The 15,269-nt window shown below is 39.2% G+C and overlaps 2 protein-coding genes across 4 annotated transcripts in view; both read right to left on the minus strand.

The window, feature by feature from the left end:
- Positions 1 to 1,882: 1,882 nt before the first annotated feature.
- Positions 1,883 to 10,660, minus strand: ythdf1 (YTH N6-methyladenosine RNA binding protein F1). 3 transcript variants are annotated; one of them, XM_005731611.2, is made up of 6 exons: positions 10,255 to 10,660; positions 9,857 to 9,884; positions 9,262 to 9,356; positions 6,378 to 7,991; positions 3,312 to 3,356; positions 1,883 to 3,189 (listed from the first exon to the last, which is right to left on the minus strand). In XM_005731611.2, exons 1-6 carry the CDS (start codon positions 10,282 to 10,284, stop codon positions 3,175 to 3,177), a joined length of 1,827 nt encoding a protein of 608 aa, XP_005731668.1. In that variant the 5' UTR covers positions 10,285 to 10,660; the 3' UTR covers positions 1,883 to 3,174. The 3 variants fall into 3 exon arrangements, with proteins under 3 accessions (XP_005731668.1, XP_005731667.1, XP_005731669.1); XM_005731610.2 differs by lacking the exon at positions 10,255 to 10,660 and adding an exon at positions 10,084 to 10,232; XM_005731612.2 differs by lacking the exons at positions 9,262 to 9,356; positions 9,857 to 9,884; positions 10,255 to 10,660 and adding an exon at positions 8,120 to 8,237.
- A 932-nt stretch (positions 10,661 to 11,592) lies between these two features.
- The window catches only part of LOC102197575 (sodium/potassium-transporting ATPase subunit beta-1-interacting protein 4-like), an 8,459-nt gene continuing 4,782 nt past the window's right edge, over positions 11,593 to 15,269 (minus strand). Inside the window, exons 3-6 of the mRNA XM_005731813.1 lie at positions 14,587 to 14,784; positions 12,377 to 12,437; positions 12,171 to 12,241; positions 11,593 to 12,079 (exon numbers count right to left, since the gene is read on the minus strand). Coding sequence (XP_005731870.1) covers positions 12,186 to 12,241; positions 12,377 to 12,437; positions 14,587 to 14,784 — 315 coding nt within the window. The 3' untranslated portion in view covers positions 11,593 to 12,079; positions 12,171 to 12,185. The remainder of the gene's footprint in view (positions 12,080 to 12,170; positions 12,242 to 12,376; positions 12,438 to 14,586; positions 14,785 to 15,269) is intronic.

Below are 15,269 nucleotides of genomic sequence, written 5' to 3' on the forward strand. Positions count from 1 at the left end.
AATTTGAATCACATTGTCCACATTAAGAAAAGATTTTAATGTAATTATACTTCCAGTATTACTATTTACGGGTACTTTCCTTTTCTGAACTACAGCTTAAACAAAAACACTGATTTTTATATTTCAGACCATTCATTTTAGAGCTTTTATCACATTATTTCTTTTATTACTTAACGAAATAAAACTCTACTAAGATGTTAGGCTGTAATACTATAGATGACGTTACCTATAGAATGTAAGTATTATGAGTATGAGTATTATGCAAAGATTATAATCCAGTAATATCACACATATGATACAGTGATTTAGATTCTTGTATTCTACTCATATAGGATTTACAAGAGTGGTAATAGTTGCCTCAGTAGACCCTGAAATTTGTGACTATTTCCTGCATCTGTATTTTCATCTGATTAAATATTGATTTCTCCATGTTGTTGTTTTTGGGTCCTCTCGTTAAAAAAAAAATCCTGGAAACACCTCTGCATTCCAGTGATCTTCATGGAGACATCAGATAACAAGCAGCTGATATACTGTAAATAATGTATTTGCTGATTCAAACATGAACTTGTAAAGATCGGAGGTGTGTCTGAAGGAGAAGCTGGGAGTCTTTAGCCAATAAAGCACACCCCATGCAGTCATCCTTTCTGGCTGTAATAATAACCAGACAAAATCACCTTTATGTTGTGTTAAGTAAAACTGGTGCCGGGGGCCATAAACTCGTTAGGAAAGTGTTTACTGAGGTCACAAGTTAAATTTATAATTTTGCTAGACTTTTATGTAACCAGACCTTTTCAAACTACAGATGCTGCCCCCTGCTGTTCATTAGAAAGATGGAAGGTTGAAAGTATTTCTGCTGTGGCTTCAGTTTTGTGACCTGAAAGCTACGCTCATCTTTTACATACAGTCTATGGTCCTAATGGTTATTGAAGCATGCTTTTCTGATTTCCCACAGCACCACCTATGGTTCCTCTGTGCCTCTGTTCTGGTCAGTAAAGCCACTAAGCTCTTTTCCTCGCTACCTGAAATCATGGGCTGAGTTAGAAGCAGGGAGCTAAAACACCTTGTTTCAGAGGGTGAACTGAAGAGCTAATGCTCAATATAAGATAAGGACTATTTAAAACTGAATGATGCAAAGCTAGCATCGAATAAATAAATATTTGCAATTAATTATTTTAATCAACATTTTATAAAATGGAATTCCTCCAGAAAACAATCAATGCAACAAGCAAGTCTCTACACTTGGAAGCTTCTTCTTAACACTTTTTTTGTTTTTGCTATTCCTAAGTCAAAACTTCGAGTTAGTAAAAATATCAGAGAAAGTTGAGATGTCAAAAATATAGTCAAAAATTTTAAATAATATAAGAAGTTTTCACTTAACTGTGCCAGGAGAAAAAGTTTTTGTTTTGGTGGAAACAAGCATCCATACTATACTTTCTGTTCTCAAACTTGTCACATGTGCCTGTTTCAGCTGGAGGTCACTTCCTGTTAAAGAAGAGTTCTTTCTTCCTACCGTCACCATGATCAGTGACGGAGAACCTCAACTGGAGACGTGCCGTATCGATCTCTGAGACGTTCTAATTTTGTCCGCGAAGCTTTTGTGGCAACTTTTTTCATTTTTCAGAAACAAACTTCCTTGAATGGTCATAAAAACACAAACACAAACAACAGATAAGTATGTCTTTAATAATGAATATGATCAAATCTAAGAATGTGATAGTGACATCTGATACAATAGATATTTAATTCAAGGGTGACTTAAAACTTTTTTTTGCATAAATTTTCTATATTCCAATACCATTATATAATTCTGATTGCTCCACAGTCCCTCTCTTTTTCTTCCACTCGCATACACACACACCCACGCACACACCCACATCCACACACAATACAGCAAGCAATTAAAAAAGAAAATAACAAAAAAAAAAGTCACAAACATATACCATATAGGCTAGTCTCTGCGTTTTCATACACTTGACAATAAATCAGTTAAGTATAATGCTACAGTTAAACATTTTGAGGCGATCTCAGTTAGAAATGCCAGTACATTAAAGCTTACATTTTCCGAGGATGAAGGTTATAGTGATGGAAATGATGAAAAGATTATTATAATGTTAAGAAAGAACAAATAAAACTAAACGACGGGCCTGGCTTGAGTTCTAAAAGCAGTGCATGCTACATTGCCCAGAATTTCATAAACAGAGAAAGGGGAAAGAAAGCAGATCCTGTGTTGATTAAAAAAATAAAATAAAATCAACTTAAACAGTATTATTTGAATTTCCATCGTTAAAGTGAGAGCAGGACCACCTTTACGAGCGTTTGATCTTCAGACTTATTTTCCCTGAATCTCTAGCTTGAAAAAAAATAAATAAATAAATTGAGGTACAGTACTGGAAATAAAAAATATTCCACACTACCGCTGCAAAGAAATGTTACGGCTCCACCCTGTAATGACAAAATCGCACATTTTCTCAACATTACGTTAAACCTGGTGATACATCCTTCAATATATTCTTCTAACATTAATGCCTTCTAATGCCACCACCTTTGCACAATTATGTCTATGCATATAGAAACCTTCAGAGACCCCTCACATGAGGGGAAAAAAAAAAACAGAAGGAGGAGAAGGAAGAGGAGGGGGCATGATAGAAGTCATTATTTTGTCTTATGATAATACAAAATACAACTGGCCACATACAGATAGCAGACATTTGTCAATAAAGTTGTTGTTCACTCATTAAGATAAAGCAATACAAGCACTTAACATTTCTCCAACACACAAACCACAAAGTGAACAGTCACTGAATATCAGCAGCATGTTGTCGAGAGATTTTTCCAAACAGACGTGCAGATATTTAGAATTAGTTACCAATTTCAGATGTTCGAGGGTAGCGATAGAGATTTATAAGGCTAAAAAATACAGAAAAAACAAGAAAATAGATATTATTGAAGCGATTCATCTGGTGGAACGAGCTTCATCCCTGCACGCATATTGAAGACTGGAACCGGTGGCTCAAATAGTTTGGTCGCAAAAATTAAATAGAAAAAAAAATATTCGTTTTCAGATATTTTTTTTTGTGTTTGTTGGTGTCCTTGTGTTTTCTTTTTAAACCTAGATTTCAGCATGTCCATTCAAACACAACCGTCGGCTGAGCTTTCAGAAGAGATTTCTATAGCTTACTTCTGACGGTCCTGAAAGAGAGAATTTAAAAAAACAAAAAACAAACGAATCGTTATCCATGTTTCTACAGAATTCATATTCTCATTCCAACTTTACCCCCACCTGAGAGAGAAAGAAGTAAGATAAGCTTTACCTGATCGATTCGGGATCGACTCTGTATTGAGGCAGGCTCGTAGCTCTGTTAGAAAAAAACACATGAAGACTTAATGAAGTTCTCAGCAGAGAATTATGCTAGGAAGCATCTCCTCAGTCACACTGGAGTAGAAATCTCCTCACAACTAGAAAAATTCAGTAGTTGCTTGGTGATTTACGGTCAGCAACCAGTTGCAAGTAGTCTGGATGCCCAGAGTAGTCTGGATGCCCAGCGGTTCATCAGGATGATGAACCGCTGGGCAACCAATTTCAATCACAAGAAGTTCCCTTCACTTCATTAGAAGTGCTCATCTGGTGGCAGGCAGCCTGTCTCCAAACAATTGCAACCACTCAGAGTGATTGTTGAATGTTTCCAAACAATTGTTGTCTGTTTATAGACGCACACAGGTTGCCTACATGTTACAATCAATCTGAGTCTTGACTGCAACGTAGTTGTTTGCAGTAGAAGACTTTGACTCAGCTGGTTTAGCTCTGGTTGTACTCCTATAAAAATGCAAAGTCACCAAACACCTGTGTCATTATGCAGTTAAATCGCTGTGCTTGACCTCACCCAACTGAGACCAGCACACCGACTCTCTCATTGATTTTTAAATCACCATCTCGAGGCACCAAAGTTGCTTTGAAGACAGCAGTGACTGTAAGTGCTGCAGACTTAGTGCGAGTCTTCAGAGTACGCTTATCGCAATGGGTGGCAATAATTCTGGTAGTGTTGGGATCTCCAACCACTGTTTTCACTAGTGGGACTGTAGCATAAATGCTATAAATTTTGCAACAAAACTTTTATTTAAAATATAATTACCACGCAATAGGTATTATGATCCACAATAAAAACCAGGAAAAACCATGAATCTTTACAGCATAATTTACGCAATACATAATAATAGGCTTGTGCGTGACTAGTTTATCAGTGGGCTGATAAACTAGTGACAAACTAACTGTGGACACAGGTGGAAGCCTCATGGCTGAGTAGTCGTTCCTGTTATACTTTTTTGAAGTACACCGCCTGAGGTGCATGCAAATCCCCATGGTCACAAAAAAACAAAACAAAACATGGATATCCACATGAAATCTTGCGCTCACCATCTGATGATGAAATGTATATAAACTGGGACTCGGGTGAACAGGGAAGTATAAATGAGGTTTAACCAAGAGCAACAGGTCTCCATTCACACCCACAACCATTTCAGAATCACCACTTAACCTACTTTACATGTATTTTTGTATTTTTCTCATGTATGACACAACTCATGATGAGCTGCATCTGTAGCCAAAAAAAGACAACATCAATCAGTATAGATAAATGCACCTGTGCTTCAAACCTTAATAGTTTATCAACCAACTCACAAATCAAGCTCGATTAGTGTTAGCTGATAACTCAGCATGCAACTTTCTAAATATGGTCACTTCTGACTTGTTCCTGATGACTTAATAGGCTCAGTTACTAGTTTCAGGTAATATTATGTGGCTATGTCCATCTTTATATAAAGTCTATGGTTAGTTAACATAAATAACTCCATATAAAGGCAACATCATAAATCAGGTCAAGTACACGTTTTGTGCACCTTGTTGTAAGACATTAAGAGTCGGTTAAGGTGCACAAGGTTCAAGGTTCAAGGTCCTTGAACCTTGAGCACCTTGTTGTAAGACATTAAGAGTCGGTTTCACAGTCGGTGATTGAACGCAGTCCTAATCTAAAAAGAAAATTCAATGTTGACTACAATAGGAAGTTGTATTTAGTCTAGGATTAGGCATAATCCATGTGTAAGAAAGTAAGTCTACAATAGGATTATGGTAGGGGTGTTGTAGCTTTTATCTGCAGCTGTTTTTACACCTGAACCTCAGACACAGTCACCAGAATCAGGTCTGAGCGTTGTGCAGAGCTGTCCTTTCTCACAAGCAGCACACAGCAGGAAATAACCTGCGTCAGATGGGTTCTCACTGCTGGAAATACTATTTTTGGTTTAGGCAAGAGAGCTGACTGAACAGAGCGTGCAGGAGGCAGAACACATGACGCCCACTCGCTTGTTGTGAATTCACAGGACAGTTACCTGCATTGTTCTCAAACAGGCACTATCAGACATCACGCAGACCTGGAACTATGAAGCTGGCAGGTTTAAAACCGTTTGATGCCTGATCTGACTGCAGTTGCACAGGTTCTACTGCTGCTCGATTATGGAAAAAAATCCCAAATTTTCTAGTCAATTTTTACACCGGTGAGGAACACCTGTCAAGAAAACTAAAGACAAAAACTGTATTTTTAAAAAGAAAGAAATCCTGTTTCTCACTCACTGCATGTACCCACAGGCTCGAGTATGGTGATACTGTTTATGTGCGCGCTTCTTTGGCCACTTTGAGCCTTCTCACTCTGCACTGCATCACTGGGAGACAAAAGTGAGATGGTCTTCTTTAAATAGCAGATGACAGCAACAATGTCTGATGTTTCCATGCAAGGTTGTGCTGCAAAGATTACCTGGTCGCATGTGCTCTTTGTTTAAAACACAGCACTTGCAGTGCCCAGAGGGCAGTTAAATATTACCTGTACCCTTATTTTCACACAGATTATTTATATGTATCTGTCACAGCTATTGTAGGTGCTGTTCTTAATTTGCACATTAACAAATAATGTGTTGCTGTATCTGTCTGTCTTAAACTGTCTTGAACTAAATAATGCAACTCTTTTGTGCACCTCAATGAGAGAAGGTCTTTAAATAAAGGATTTATTAATGATAGTACTGAGATCGTGATTATTCATTATGATTTCCCACTTTGAAAACATGGATTTAAATAGCGGCTTTATTACCTTCTTGATTATCTTGATTTGCTAATCACAAGAAATTAAAATCGGATCAATTGCGAAGCTCTAGTAACACACAGGACATGCTGTAGAGCATGTGTGCAAACAAAAGTGAAAAGCAAGGGTCCAAAGAAGATATTTTAGTAGAAATGTGAACAAAACATTCTTCCCCCACATTAACTTTTTTCATACAGCAGCAGCAAAACCTTAACAGATTCATTCATTTGTATTTAATATCAAAGACATGTCTACCTTTTTCACCACCTCCTCTTCCTCTTGCTTCTTCTCGTAGTGGGAAAAGTCATCGAAGATGGAGGTGGTGTGTTTGTACTGGGCAATAATCTTGAGCACCTGCTTTGCTTTTTCCAGAGGAACCTCTTGAGTGTCACGTGAGTTGGTGACCGGCTTGTTGTCGTTGTTTTCCAGGCGGATGTGGCGCAGCTGGCTATTAGGCACGTCCTTAACAAACAACCAGTTCACATCAAACTTGCCCTTCCACTTGTCCTGCGCCCACACACCTGCGCTGGTGCCGTAGTCCACCGGCGAGCGCATCTCCGCCACGCCGCAGAAATGCCCGCTGCCATTGACGCTGAACAGCAAGTAGACGGGCCCTTTAGAGTTCATGGCTCTGTAGGCTGAGTCTAGGCGCTTGTTGCCGTGCTCCGTGCTGCACCAGATGGAGTACTTGATGGAGCGGTGGATGTCGTCCTCGGAGTAGCTTTTAATGATAAACACGCGGCCGTTTTTCAGGTTCCAGTCAAACTCCTTGGGGTTGTAGCTATGGGCCGCTCTCAGTTTCTCCAGCACAGGGTGGGACTCTGATCCCAGGTCTGGAGGCCCCACCCCACCCCCTCCATTACCAACACCACCGCCGTTGGAGGAGCCGCTGCTGTCCAAGCTTCCTCCACCGTAGCACAAGTTGCGGTTGCGTGGGGCTACCCAGCGGGTCTGAGGTGTGGGAGCAGAGTTGTGGTTCTGGTAAGAATGAGGCGGAGGAGGACCCTGCAGGGTCATCTGCTGCACCAGGGACTGGGCAGAATGCAGGGATTGCTGAAGGGGAGGCAAGAGACTGGGAGCATGGGAGTGAAGCTGGGGCTGGTGCTGTTGGTGGTGGTGGGGTAAAGGAGGGGCCATCTTGGTCACAGTCCCTTTATTGTCCCAAGTATCAATGTCCATGCTGTGTTTGATGGGAGGTGGAGGCAGAGGTCCTCCGACTATAGGAGGCTTGTTCTTGGTCTTTTGTTGCTGCAGCTTGGCAGGTTTACTAGCGATTGCAGCCCACGATGTCGGCTTCGGAGGGGGCATTCCCATTGGTGTGCCACCGTTGCCTGTGGCAACAGCAGCCGCTACACTGCCGCTGCCACCGATCACGGAGCCTGCACTCTTCACACCTGAGCCACTTCCAGTCACGTCCCCGCCTATTTTGAGGCCCAACATGCCCTGCTCTATGCTGTTCATACCTGGGGCCTTGCTTAGGGTGTCACTATGGAAACCTGTCTGGCCATCAGGGACTAAGGTACCTCCAAGTGAGCTTGGTGGGTAGCTGTAGCTCCCCCCGTAGGCTGAGCTCTGAGTCTGCTGTCCCTGAGAACCACTGGTGCCCCAGGCAGAGAACGCTGGATTCTCTGGGAAGAAGTTAAACCTGTGAGGGTAGATGCTGCTGCTGAGCCCGCCCGGCTGCCCAAACACCGTGTCGTGCATGAAGTGGTGGTCTCCATTGCTGAGCGGGGCATAGGGTGTCAAGTAGGGAATCGGTGGATCACCTCCTGTAGACCAAGGAGCCTCACTGAGAGGATAAGGAAATCCAATAGAGGGGGCATAGTAGCTGGACAGGTAAGGGTCTGTCATGGACTGATAACTGTTATTCTGAAAAAAGAAACACAAAAAGATCCTTTTAACAAAATCAAAGTAAATGTTTTGCTCTTTCACCCTTTTCTCCACACTCCACTGTCCCCTACACCTTACACTCAGTTATACTGAACCGCTTTAATCACCTGATAATTGTCGTGCTGATTCCACTCCATTTAGTACGCCTTTTAGTAAGGTACTTTATTTTGCTTTGTTGAATTTGAGATATTTTACTTTCCTCTTCTCAACTTGACTCACGGATGCAATCATGACTCATACGTGATAATAGGAAACACCACTTATAAACCCACAGGTCACGCTGTTGAACAAAGCAAACATTATGTCACAAAACAAACCAGCATCCTCCTCTGTCACGCCAACTTTCTGCATGTCCTCCGTCACTACATTCTCTTTCTTTTACTGTCTTCTTCGTCTTTTCCTCCTGCTCCATATTCAGAACCCATCTATCCAGTCTACCCACAATCCCTCTACTGCACATGTCCAAAAACCATCTCAGCTTTGCCTCTATAACTTTGTCTCTGAACCAATCAACCAGAGGTGTCCCTCTATTCAATTCCAATGAAAACCTTACTTAATGACACCACTGAACAGCATGATGGGAAGAAAACATGCTAATCAAGGCTAACTGGCGATTTTACCCAGAGACAGAACAATTTATGCCACAAAGTTGGGAAGAGTAATTTCAAATGGTTTTTATTTGAAAGCTGCATTTAAACATTAATGCTAATGAGCTAAACAATCATTGTTTAAAGACAGCAGCCCAAAAAAATTATATTAGTTTTGACTGTATAGTCCAAATACTATTTTTAGGTATGAGAGTCTAAGATCAGACTTTTTGTTCCTTTGGTCGTGCTGTTTCATTTTATTTTATTTCTTTTTTAATGATGACATTAAAGAGTTTTATATTTTTTTATAATGTTAACAAAATTCACCAGATTTTTTGGTCATACTGCCCAGCGCTACACTGATTCAAAGTTATAAGAGGATAAACCTTAAAATCCTAAAATCATTTTATTTTTAAGGTCTCCAAAAAGTTAAAAGAAACAGTGACCCCACTGTTTTCCCTTTCAACAGATCGAACATGCATATGTGCGCACATGTATATTTAACCAATGTGATCATATGTTAATTCTTTTACTTCCTAAAACTCAAAGACTAGTTTGGTTATATTACATTGTTATTATTCAGTGCTTTCCATCTCATCACTACTTTTGAGCTGCTGTAACAGGTGAATTCCCCCCTGTGGGATTCAATAAAGTTTTCCTACCTGACTGGACTGGCCGGTAAGATAGGGCTCAAAGTCATTATCATGGACAGCATCCTTCTGATGGAGGGAGCCATTCTGCACCGAAACTGAAAAGGCTGCAATGAATAGAATCAAAGCTGCACATGGGAACTTATACACACACTTTGAAAGAAAAAAAAAAACAAAGCTAAAAAAAAAGAAAAATACCCGTTTTTAATATTATGACACCTCATGATATATTCACATTGCAGTTAATAATGATACAAACTAAACACCAGCATGTATTCACTCTAAATGTACAAATAGATTTCCAAAAGATGTGCACTTTGTGCTACACAGCTGTAGACAAATGAGGAGGTCAACGTGAATGATGAGTACCGAGAATTAAAATTGATTTTTCTGTCTTCCTGATTGATAAATATAGCATTTAGGAGCTGACCTTTTGAAATATGTGAGGTACCTTAATTTTAAAAGATTTTTGCAGTGGTTATCACTATTACAAACCGCTACAGAAACATGTTCCATATTAGGTGGTGATGCACTCAGTAATAAGCCTGCCAGGCCAGTTTGTCCCCCTCTAGATACAGAAAACATCTAGAGATCCATCATCTCTTACCTTTGCTTGCATCTTGTCCTTTCGATGTCTTATCAGTCGTTTTGGGAGGATGAAAAAAAAGAGAGAGAGAGCTTGTGTGGGTCACGACTGGAAAATTCAGAGCATTAAGACATCACCCTAGCCTCACACTGAGATGTATTCAGACATTTCCTCCGAAAAACCTCACTGACACATAAAAAGCATCAGCGCTCGGCGATGTGGTATGTTAGGGCCACTCTGATACCCACTGGGAGCTGTGGTCCAGGCCTTGGTTTGTTACCAGCAGTGAGTAGTTTTCCAGCTATCCTTAGCTTGCAGCGGGGGCATCGTCTCCAGAGAGGGGTGCACACCATGCTCATCTCTCCTTCCTGCAGAAATATAAACCCGAAACTGAAGGTATCCCCCTGTTTGCTGCTTACCTGAGGGTCAATGCTAGCGGCAGACATCATTCATTCACCAGGTGCTGTGTTAGACTGGAGCTCCGATGAGACGTGCCGTGTGTAAGCTGCACACTCCGCGGTGTGGAGAGGCTATTAGCCGGAGAAGCTGGCTGCTTGCTCTGCGTTACTTTGCTGCTAACAGTTAAACAGAGTTAGCAGCAGCTTTTAGCCGGTGTCTCTACTCGACCCGGACTGTTTGCTCCTCGTAGCCCTGCTGGCACTCCGCGCTGCCCTGTCCACATTAATCCAGCGGGGCTGCGATCCGCTCCGACCCCCCTCTCTGCTAAATTAAAACCCAACCAGCCTCGGTGGCCCTGCTTCACTTGCCCCAAACGGCAGCTTCATCCGGGGTCTGCGGGGCGGAAATGACGCCGCTAATGTGAAAAACGCGTCCAAGGCTACCTAGCAGCAGAAGTAGCAGAGCGAGCTCATGTCATTAATTTCATTATTTTTTATTAAAAATAAATTTATTGATTAAATCATTTCTTAAAGGTATGGAATCTAATTATAATTACGGCTTTTTAAGAAAACATTTTTTCTAGGAATGGAAGTTTTTTTTCTGCCACCGATTTTTTTTTTAAAACTTAGGTCAATAGGTCAAAAATTAAGTTAATTTAAATTAAAAAAAATTCTCAGAAGTTATTTGGATTTTTCTCGGACGTTTTTAGTTAAGTCGAACCATTTGAGATAATGCTACGGAATCCTGAAATATGCATGACAAAAATGTTTCTGTAGGTCCAAATTTTGGGGATAAATAAATCAGTATATCTTATCTTTAAACACAAAATATATCAAAATAACCTAAACAAGTGGAACAGTAGCTCAATAAAATACAATCCAGTATGACAAAAGAAATCTCTTAAGGGGAAAAAATATTTGAAAGCAAACAACAAATAAATAAATAAAAAATCAACTGAAAATGGTCCAAGAACACTATACTATAACACTATGTTTAATAATAATAATTTACAAAATATGGGATGAATAATCAAATTACAGTCACTTACATTCATAATGCTTTTTTGCGCAGTAGTGGTACAAAATCATCTAAAGTAAATGACAACATTGCTATATTACTTTATTTTTTACTCTTTCTTTTATTACTGTTTGGTAGTTTGGTGATAAATGAAACATATTTTATAAGTTCACATAATTAATTTTAAATGTAGCTAGCATTTAAAGCTGTCAGTGTAACAAGTGCAACATTTTTTTTAATCTAAACTGTACACGAGACAAAATTGCACACAAAGAAATGTAATCTTAAGTAATGTACAGTACTTGAGTAAATGTACTTACATTTCACTAATGGAGGTAAAACTGTATATGAATGAATAAACATTAGATGAACATTAGCAGTAATCCACTATAAGGCAAATTGTGGACACAGTTTATTCCACTGACTGATGACACACATTATACACGTTGGGGTCCTCCCTTCTTCTAATTGAAATTACACATAATAATAATTTGTACATTTTATGAAACATCAGAAAGAACACCAGCTGCATATGTACAAATTTAGAACCACAGTATTCTGTCAGACAGCCGAACCTACAAACAGTCTTTCACATACATGCTGAGAGGTAGCGTTACTACTGGATAAAACTAGAAAATATCAACATGCAATAGACTGGAGACTCCTCTTTTGAATCAGGCCACAGTGTGAGAAACGTACACAGTGAGATTCGGCATCTCTGTGTGAGTGTTATTGACCATGCCAGAGATGACGCACTATCAGACTCTGCAGAGTTGTTTGATCTTCCTCTTAGTTCCTTCTCAGCTTTTCACTTTCTTTATTTATAATCTAAAAAACAAAAAACATAGGAAATACATTGTGCAGCAGAGGATGGGCCTAGCTTAGCTTACATGAGTGCAAACAAATGTGGACTACTTACCAATGGATTGTAACACTAGAAAAGCAACTTAGAGGGTTTGGATGGATGGTGAAACTCACCAATGAAGTTAACTAAAATAAACATAACACAAAATGAATGAAAGGCGTGCATAAACATGCCGTTTCTTTGTAATGGATTGTTATCCAATTACTTAGATAATGTAAAAAAATGAGATTGTATTTGACACTGATCAGGAGGACACTTACAGCTGTCATCCTCTTCTGAAAATGTGCTGGCCACATAGCAGGCGTAAACAAATCCCAGGAGCTGTAGGATTATCACAAAAGCATAAGAAAAGAACAGCATATTTTAAAATCTTCTGTCTTTTAATATTAACGCAAAACACAAAGCAGACAGTAGACTTTGCTGACAGCGAAAGATTTTATGACTTAGTGGGAAAAAACATGTAAATAATAACTTACCTCTTAATTCCAGTTAGCTATCTTATTTGCATTCCTACTCAGAGAAACTATCTGTCTGTAGATGTACTCTTCAAGTATTACACAAGAAATTGTTTTAGATATTAATGGTTTAAAATCTCTGCACACCTGAATGAACAACAGGTGCGTAGGAAGAAAGAATTAGTATTGAAAAGATTCATTGTAACCTCTGCACTACGTCTTGCTTGCCATGACTTTATTAAATCAAAACCTTTTTCTCCAACTGACGTTCATCAGCTAGAAGAAATTTTCACATAAGGACTCAAACACAGTTTAATATACATGTTCACCAGCATACACACCTTAAGGCGATTTATACTGTACGGTAAGGACCCCACAATAATACAGAGAAAATATCAACCAATCACATGACATCATGTGACCAAGTCTTCAGTTTAATAGTGATTGGGTCTTCAATATATGGAGTACAATCAAAAAGTTGCCATTGAGCTGCCAGAAATTTGGCTATTCTTAACTTTCTACCTTTATGTTCTATTAGGACCACTTGCTCGTGCATTTTAATGATTTTTAGCATGCACCTCAAAATAGCATCCACTTTTTGCATCAACTTTTATGTTTATCACTGCTAATACTGCTGATACTCAGAGAGGAAAGAGCAGCATTCAGTGGAACAGTTATGTTTCAAAGTGTGAAGGAAGCACAGACATGAGTATACTGGTCATTTTCATGATATTCATAAAAGTTTTGACCCATGAATGCACCCTGCAGTTTCAGACTGTTGTGTAGATTTATGCTTTAGTCCCCTGAGGTGTTTGAGGCTTTCATGCCTGCTCACAGGACACTGAAGACTTAATCTTTGTCCACCTGCTCTACTTGCAAGTACAGCTTCTTGCAATTCTACAGTATCTCCTTCATCAACATGAAATTTAAGTTGAGCACAGAAGGAGATCACAAATGCACAAGTGCAAGTGGCCAAAATAGGAATGTGTGAGGACATTACTAGAAGTGAAGATCTGCCAAAATCAAATCAGAACTATATTTTTCTTTTTATCAATGAAATTAAGGCACTTGCAATAGAGTCCAGAACACCACAACCAACCACTGGTATTTCAAAAACACAACCTTTCCTAATCATAAGCAAACCTGAAAAACACGTTTTATAAAAGCAGAATTTATGGCAGAGCTGCTGTGTTGAGTGTATTTAGCATATGCAATACTTTGTGTAAGGAAGTAGGCCTTCATCATGGTCCCCTAATGAAGGCCACAAGCCAAAACACGTTGGTCACTTAATAAAGTTTTCTATTACTTTAAGTGTCGCTGGAGTCTCCACGACATCTGATATCGAACAGACTCAACCGTCAATTTTTTTATATTCTGTTTGAAGTGAATAATTAAAACTACTTTTAGTCACGTAAATGAACCCAGTGTTGACCAGAGAAATGAAGTGCTGTATAAAAAAGACATAAATATAGTTTCATTAATTGAACAAAATTGAAATAAATCACACCCAGAAGATTGAACTGGCTTCAAAATGTTTTCAAAAACAGGACCTAATATCGCAGTAATTCACTTTTGTAGATAATACACAAACTGAAAGTGTGTACCAGCTCTCTCTAGTGTGATAATATGATGTTATTCTTAAATATCGGCTCTGTTACTAATCTACAGATTTTGTTGCTAAGCAACACTTAGTTCCCAGGTGTACTGATGCATGCTTATTACAATTAAAATGACATTAAATAATATATAAATACAGTTATGTCCATATGTTTTGGGGTAATGACACATGTTTTTTTATTTTTGCCATACTATTTTATTATTTGGTTTTGTTGTCATGGGGTGACATATGCTGATCTTATTTTTATGGATTTCTGGACCAGTGTAGCTCTAATGACATGAAAAGACAGCTTTTCCACTTCACTTTTTAACCAGCCCTTGCTGTGAAGGCGACATCTGGCAATGGTGCCATTTCAAAGTCTTGTTAAATGAAGTGTTGAACAAAACTAAAGACTCACTGATACGAGGAGCTGGATGATGCAGTGCAGGATTTCTATGTACTGGTATTCCAGCCAGCAGCTCAGCACTGTGGTAAGCTCTGGATTTTGCTGGTTCTTCCATCCAGCAGAGGGAAGTCTCTCGCTTTCACATCCCGGCCCATTCTCCTTCCACCAGGAATGATGTGAGGATACACCGAAGGACAGAATATCACCATCCTTAAGGGAGCAAACAGACAGGTGGTAGTTCATTTTGTTAATATTATTAAACCTGAAAAGCAGCACGATATCCATAAAATTCAGAAAACATAAAAAACTCAATGCAGTACAAATTTTATTCTGACTTTAGTGAAAATGAATCCATGCACTAAGAACCAAGTCTTATTTCACCTGATTTTACTTTTTGTCCTTTTTCTTTATGCACCAGTCACGTAAGAGTGTTGCTACAAGCATATACTTACCAGAAATGTTATTAGGTGCACCTTGCCAGTACTAGGTTGACCTTTGCCTTCAGCCCAGCTTTAATTCTTCATGGCATAGCTTTAACAAGTTACTGGAAACATTCCTCAGAGATTTTAGCCCATTTTAACATGATAGCATCACACAGTTGCTGCTTTCATTCCACCACATCCCAAAGGTGCTCTTTTTGTGATCTGTTCACTGTTTAAGTACAGCAAAATGAATTCGAGTTTTGTGATATGGTG

This window comes from Pundamilia nyererei, unplaced genomic scaffold, assembly GCF_000239375.1.
Source record: "Pundamilia nyererei isolate P.nyererei 1_Seehausen unplaced genomic scaffold, PunNye1.0 scaffold00044, whole genome shotgun sequence".
NCBI lineage: Eukaryota > Metazoa > Chordata > Actinopteri > Cichliformes > Cichlidae > Pundamilia > Pundamilia nyererei.